This window comes from Typha angustifolia, chromosome 7 (assembly GCF_048772165.1).
Source record: "Typha angustifolia cultivar Huaian chromosome 7, ASM4877216v1, whole genome shotgun sequence".
Taxonomy (NCBI): Eukaryota; Viridiplantae; Streptophyta; class Magnoliopsida; order Poales; family Typhaceae; genus Typha; species Typha angustifolia.
In genome coordinates, this window is record NC_133245.1 from 5,661,783 (window position 1) to 5,669,709 (window position 7,927).

Below are 7,927 nucleotides of genomic sequence, written 5' to 3' on the forward strand. Positions count from 1 at the left end.
CTAAAGCTCCTTTTTTAAAAATATATTACACCAATAGAAGCAACAACTAGACTGCCAATAATCTGGCAAAGTTTGCTTTCATAAACTAGTATTGCAAGAGATGGTAAATCCATCGACTAACTTTTATTGTAACCCGACATCTATAGAATGAATTCGTTTATAGACTAATTTTCAACCAAAAAACCATTAATATAGTGGTGATATATAAATGGCCAATAAAGAAGACCTCTAAAGAGATATGTTGATTTAATTCCAATTATAGTATCTTTCAATAATTGTTTCTTATGTTTTTATGTAAGGTTGCAATGGATCGATCATGACATGAAGTGGCAAAAATTGACCCGACTTAATAACCCAACTCTTAATTGGTTTGGTTTAATGTAATCAAGTTCGGATCATAAATGGGTCAACCCGCTTAACTCGTTTAATAATTGAGTTATGTTTTGGTTTATATCACTGAGTCATTTTGAGTCGTTTAAGTATATGGGTTGAGTCAACCCGCTAACCTGATAAGTCAGGTCAACCTGCTAACCCGATATATATAAAAACTAATATCAGACTCTAAACCTAACCTCACTCACTCACTCACCTACTCTCTTTTTCTCCTAGCAACCGTCTCATCCCACTCTTCGTGTCTTTCTCACACATCAGCCTTCCACTCCCACTCTTCCTCGCATCGCCGCCCTCGTGGCATCTCCTCTTTGCCCCTCTCCTTCCCTATTATTCCTCCCCAACGATAAAGCCCTTCTCACCATCGAGACCAACGTCCCCTTCACCGGCCCTTCATCGACCTAAAGGTTCTTGTCTTTATACATAAGAGGATGGAGGGGAGATGGAGATGGCCAAGAGAATGAGGCTTTGAGATCAAGGAAGCAAGAAAGAGAGAGATTGGGATCGAGATCGAGAGAATGAGATAAAGAGATCAAGTCGGAGCAAGAGGATAGGGGAGGAGAGATGATGATGCTTCACGGAGGCAAGGGGAATAGAGATAAGGGAGACCATAGCATGGAGGAGAGCACTAAAGAAGACGATGACAATGATGTGTCGGTGGTTGTCCGGCTTCCTCCACCTCTCTTGTCACCTCGATGCCAATCTTGACATCTCCATCTCCCCTCTCTCTCTCTCTCTCTCTCTCTCTCTCTCTCTCTCTCTCTCTCTCTCTCTCTCTCTCTCTCCCGAAATCAAATTTGATGTTGATTTCGAGTTCATTTGAGGTCTATTAATGATCATTTAGGGGAATTCCTTTGCTTTGGGAGATTCCAACGAAAAGTTATTTTTTGATTGGAAGATGGGAGTCTTATGCTAATATTTGTGATTCTGATGAATTTTTTTTATAATTTTTTATACTAGAAAATTTTATGTAATGCAACGAGGATCAAGATTTTTCGTGCGGAAAATTAAAGAAGATGGAGATGTCCACTCAGATTGAAAAATTTCCATACTTCTTTCTATGTTAAGTTAGTTTTGTTATCTCTCTAATTGTTAATAATCTGGTTCCGGGGAATCACTGAATAGTGGACATCTTTCATTTCTTCTCTTTTTGTTTATCTTATCATAGTTGTTATCTCCGCCTAGTTCAAATATTAGTACCCAATTCTCTATTTTGATTATCTGATTCTAAGCTTTGTTTTGAATTAGCTGGTAGGGGTGGCAAATATTGACCTGAGTCTATAACCTATCTCTTAATTGAGTTTGAGTTTAGTCTAATCAAGTTTGGGTTGTAAACTGATCAACCCTCCTAACTTGATTAATAATTAAATCGTGTTCGTGTTTATACAAGTGACATGTTTGATCTATTTAAGTATACCGGTCAGGTCGGGTCAACTCACCAACTCGCAACCCCTTAATATATATAAACAAAATTTCTAACAAAACCTACCCTACATCACATTCTCACCATCTCACCCAACCGTCTCCACCAAAACCCAAATTCATATCTTTTCCTCTCCATCCTTGCCCTCTCCTCTTCTTTTCCTCTCACTCCCCACAACCGGCAACTGTCCTCCGCTCCACTACCTCTCACTACCCTCCTCTCCCCTCCACTACCTCTCACTCTCCTCTCATGCGATTTATCAAGAGCAACCTCCACTCCAACAACATCCTGGCTCTACCTTTCTCCCTTTGCTACCTTTAACTCTCTTCCAACCGCCTGTCCAGCCACACCGACCAAGTCCTTCAACGTTGCCGCCTCCACCTACACTCGATTCCTTTCCTTCTATGGTGATGAGGCTAGAGTCATCCTCAAGACCATGCTTTCACTCTCTCCTACTAGTTTCACCAGATCAATATCTCCCCCACACCATTTTTGCCAATTATGAGAAAGCTGATGTCGTGCGCTTGTACGCTCTTGATGCGAATTAGGTCAAATCAGATTATATCATGAAGACATTGGGCTCGATGGATTGAGCTTATTTATCTTTTAATTAATTTATTATGTAAGCCCTTAATGCAAGTCTAGTTAAATCATCCAAGCCACTAAGGCAACTTCAATTAAGTCATGTAAGTTACTAAGAAAAGTTTAATTAAGTCATATAAGCTTCTAAGGCAAGTCTTAGTTTAAGTCGTATAAATCTTTAGGGTTAAGTCCGAGTAAGACTCATTGTATCCGACCTCTATATATAAAGGGGCTGGGTTTTAAGTATCCAAGCATTAAGAATTAATTAAGTTTAATTATTTTCTTATTATTGTATTTATATTTTTATTGTAGCCGTTAGATCATCTTTATCTTTATAGGACTAGATCGTAACCGTAAAATCCTCTAAGCACCCAAACTCTAGCTACCACCTTCGTCTAGCAGCCACCCTACTATACGACCATTCACCCTTGGCCGTCCGCCACCCTCCGACGACTACCGCAACGTTAATATATTTATTTGTTCTACCCTGTTTTGACCTTACTCCACTATTTTAATTATATTTTTTTATTTAGATATTCAATTGATGTGAAATTAGAGTCATTAAAACTCTATCTCGTGAGACTACCCATATTTAAAATTTTATAATATTTTATATTTAAATCATTCTAAATCTGATTTGTAACACATCTCCTTACACCAGCTCCACTACCTTTGCTGACGAGGAGGAAGCCACCACTGGTGTGCCCATGCCCTCTCCCCCCACCAGTTCTGCCATATTGACTTTCCTAGACAAGGTGAAGGACTTCTTTTTGTCATGCTACTAGTGGAGCCAAAGAATTATTCGGAAAGCTTACTGTCTTAGGTTCTAGAAAGAGAAGAGTTAGAACAAGAAGGATTAGTTAGCACTACCCCAGATCCATATGCATAGTAAAATAAGAGGGTAGAGAGAGGTGCAACCTTATAGGCTTAAGCATCCGTTTTTGTCCATGAGGAGGAAGAATACCGGGTTAGGAATGAATCAGAATCAAATGCTGAGTGAATAATACAAAATCTACCCCTTGCGTTCTATTAGCAATGAAACAAAATCTTTATATTAATGGATGCTTTGATGTGGAAATATCAATACACCATGTAGGTGATCTCACCGTTGAACATCACAATATTTTTATCATCTCACTATTTTGTATTTCATATTATCTTAAAATTATTTATTTAATATTAATTATTGGAAGTTGAATTCGTGTATGTATTTGTGTTGAATTAACTTTATGATGATTTTTTTTATTGTATAAGTTCTGAGTTGAAAAGAGATTGTTATATAAGATAAAATTGATAAATATTAATTATTATTTTTAAAATAGTACTGTATTATTTTTGTCATGCTAAATGTGTTATCATGTCGAGTTGACATATTATATCTATACAATCCATTTATTATCTTTCGTTTAATAAACGAATTATGTTCATATCTATTAAAGACAATTCATTTAATTATCGAATCATGTTCGTATTTAAGGCAAAGTTAACTCGATCCGAATCCACCGCTTGAACAGCTCATGGAGACTTAATTGTCACCCTAATCATGACTATTCTTAATTTCCACACAAAACCAACTTACATGGTTAGCCGGTCAACTACGTCTGTTTATTTTATTATCATATTTTCATTCGGCATTACATCAAAGAAGCTTTCCAAGAAACGTGAGCAATTTTAGTATCATATATATAGTTCATTCAATGTTTGACCATGACTTACTGTATTCAGGGAATAGATGCTACTTGGACTAAAATTTCTTGCATATTACCATCAAAATAATTATGATATACACTGAGAATATATTTTTCTATATCCCATTACTTCCTTCCTTAGGCGGTGATAGCCCTACCTACAAATAACCATTAAATGTTTCTTTCGTTAGACAAAAGGAGTTAGTCATGACTGTTGACCAGGACAAAATCAAAGTAATCAAGTAAATCACATGGTAAGTCAAATTATCGTATAGATTATAACATTACGTAAACATGATATAATCACATTACGATCGTAACTAAGAATTAATCCATTTTAACGACCATCTTAACTATTCAATGTCCAAGTGTCACACTGGCATCCATAGTCAAAGCTTCTTTTGGACAAGGTAAGCCGACGGCAATTTGCCCACCAAACTAGAACACGACCATATATATCGATAAAGAGAGAGAGAGAGAGAGAGAGAGAGAGAGAGAGAGAGAGAGAGAGAAGCAAAAGCCCTTGTAGACTTCCAGAAGAGAGAAAGAAAAGAGAGACGAAGATGGGTTGCTTCAAGCTGCTGCTCCTATTGGCGGTGGCCGTGGCGGCGATGGGGGTGAGGAGAAGCGTGGCGCAGACGACGCCGTCGTGCGGCTCAAAGTTGATACCGTGCGGGAACTACATAAACTCGACGAATCCGCCGGACAGCTGCTGCAATCCGCTGAAGGAGGCCGTGAAGGACGACCTGCCATGCCTCTGCGCCATCTTCAACAGCCCCGAGATCTTGAAGGCCTTCAACATCGACCGCGAGAAGGGGCTGCAGCTCGCCGCCAACTGCGGCGTCAACTCCACCAACAATCTCTGCGGCTCTGCCGGAGGTATTTTTTTCCACCGTAACTTCGCGATTTTCTTTTCTCTTGCATAAATATTTTCATTTTGGCCCTTGTGTAAATATTAATTAGGCAAAATTTTATTTTCCCCCTTTTATTTTTGATAAATTATGAGTATTTGAGTTAATCATAGACCAAAGAGCTTAGCTATGAAAATATTCATGATAAAAGAAAGTATTTCCTGTCTGATAGATTAATGGTAGCGATAATATTAGACACTTTTAAATAATTTTAAATAATTTATACAAGAGGAAAATAATTTTTTACTCAATCTAAACGCAGTTTTAAAGGTAGGAATAGTATTTTGGAAAGAGTTTAATGATTTTCCATGATAATTGTGATATTTTCAATGATGTAATAGTAATTATGATATTTATAATTTTTTTAATAATAATTATATAAAAAAACTCTTTTCTATTTATATATTATAAATTTATAAGTTTTCTAGGCTAATCCTATGTTAGATGAAGAAATTAGCTTTCCCTAATATAGATTGGATAATTTGATCAAGTGTCATATAATATCTTGTTTTTTTCAGTAAAATTATAATTTATATCTTATATTTTTATTATTTATAAATTAAATTTTATAATTTAATAAATATGTGTAAAAAATATCCTGCTGATAGATTAAATTAACTATTCTAAAAGAAATATAGAATACAAATCGTAATTTCATTAAATTATAGGGTGCTATATGCAAATTTATATATATATATATATATATATATGAATGACTTTCATTAAAACCTTTGCTTTCACATGTATATGAATACCTCTTAAATCGTACCTAACTGTTAAAAGTTCATTAAGTTCTATTCTTATTTGAATATGTTCTTCTCAATTAAGATTTTAATTTAGAACAGTATAAAAACACACAGGCCATTCATAAAAAGACAATGAGTTTTTAAAGGGTATACACTTAAATAGAAGATTTAGAAGGGTAGTAAATAAGAAACTTTGGAGGGATATATATGCTAAAAATTCTTATTTTTTTATACTTTTTTTGCACCCAAACTGTTCACTAACTGTTCCTTTTCTTTTGAATTGCTCTGTTTTACAGCTCCTAGTGCTTCTACAAATCCTCCTCCTCGTAAGTCTCTGATCAATTTCTTTTCTTTCTTCTTTCTCTTAATTCATTTTAGTTCATAAAGTAAAATTACACTCAATATTATCACAAATAATGTGTACTCTGTACATAAATGGATCCACTTATCACCTGCTAATATATCATATGAAATGATCCATTGCAAACTTTAGATAATGTAAGTGTTAAATCTTTTGATCATGTACCTCGATGCAATATTATCACAAAGTAAAATTACGGTCAATATTATCACAAATAATGTGTTTTAGATTAACCCAACATTAGCCTCATTATTTATATGCTAATAGATCTTATGCAATCCATTAAAAGAATAACATGAAGTAGCTAGATTATATATCTAAAAAATTCGAAACCGAAACAACGAAACTAGAATCGAAATCAAAATATTTTACCTTTTTAACAGAGCCGAAATCAAAACTGAGACTTCAAACCATGGGTAAAAAGATTTCTCATTGGACCTGCGTGTTTCTTTCTCTCTAGTGACAAGTATTTAAGAAAAGTGCATCGTGTTTTCTTCTTTCTGCTAGCAAAAGAGGTAATTAGAAGCGATCGCACTTGCCGGCCGTGCCGTAAGAAGAGAAGAAAAAAAATGAGATACTCACCTTCGTCGTCGTCGACCGCTTCTCGCCGCTCGCCGATCGCCGTCACCCGAGCGTGTCGGATTTCCTAGCCGGAGGGAAAAGATGAGATCGAGAAAAGGAGAGAGAGATAAGGTTATCGGTTAAAACTTAAGTTGCGGATCTGATCTCTCTCGATCTCATCTTCTCCCTCGAGCTAGGGCACCCGACGCGAGCGATAGTGATCGACAACGAGTAGCTCGACGGTGAGCGACAGAATTATTAGGAGGGGTGCCGTGCAGCACCCCTCATGCCATGTGCTGGTACGCCGCCGGCACGGTAAGTGCCGACCGGCATGGGGGCGTGTCATGTGCCGGTACGCCACCCGTACGCCCCATGCCGGTCGGCACGCCCATCCATGATTAGAAGTACTCTGTGAACCATTTTAAGGCTTTAATATCTTATTCTTTTTTATCTTTCGTAATATTGCAGCCACTCCTGGAGGTTCCAGTAATGCTATGCATGGGACTGCACGCATGGGAATGACAGGCTTGATCAGCTTATTCTTATTCTGGTGGTGCACTTTACCATAAGGAATTCTACAGATTATGTTTGCTTCTAGTTGGAGTTGTATTTAGAGGACTTGTCCCATTGAGTCATTATTTTGTGACCATATCGTTGTTACTTTCTTAGTCACTCCATTTATTTGTACTCCAATAAAGGGCTTATTTGATAATACTATGTTTCCATGTTCAATAAATATTTTAGTACATGTGATTTGATGTGGTAATATGTTCTATCGACAGTTTCAGAGTCATCTAACCCCATTAGAAGGTAATTCTTGCCATTATAGCTTTAATGCTCTTGTATGAATGTTGCTTTGAAGTCAGGCAAATAGATCAATCCAATTCAACTTCTATGTTTCAATTAATAGGTTGATGCCAGAGTCTATGCTTGGAAAGCAGAAGTGAGATGAGCAGTAGTTGTGGAAATCTTTCATAGTCATAATTGTCGGCATAGGAATTACATGTCAAATGGAGTGACTTTGAGCGGTAGTTTCTAACACCATTCATACCACATCCAACTACAATGTGACCACCTTCACTTTTCCGAGTATTGCCCAACTTTTCTTTGTTCGCTTAGATGGTGCCAAGGATATCTCAATCATGATCACGATCTTCTTGGGATCATAAACGACATGAATCCTACCCAAATATCTTGGTGGAGATGGGACTACTTCAAGAACAATTAACCCAGCTTTTGTAATTTGGACAAACAAAGATCAGAAT

The 7,927-nt window shown here is 36.7% G+C and overlaps 1 protein-coding gene across 1 annotated transcript; it reads left to right on the plus strand.

Annotated features, from left to right (window-relative positions):
- The first annotated feature begins 4,563 nt into the window (after positions 1 to 4,563).
- LOC140763966 (non-specific lipid transfer protein GPI-anchored 9-like) lies at positions 4,564 to 7,423 on the plus strand. Its single transcript, XM_073102365.1, has 3 exons — positions 4,564 to 4,962; positions 6,037 to 6,066; positions 7,131 to 7,423. Exons 1-3 carry the CDS (start codon positions 4,647 to 4,649, stop codon positions 7,229 to 7,231), a joined length of 447 nt encoding a protein of 148 aa, XP_072958466.1. The 5' UTR covers positions 4,564 to 4,646; the 3' UTR covers positions 7,232 to 7,423.
- Positions 7,424 to 7,927: the final 504 nt, after the last annotated feature.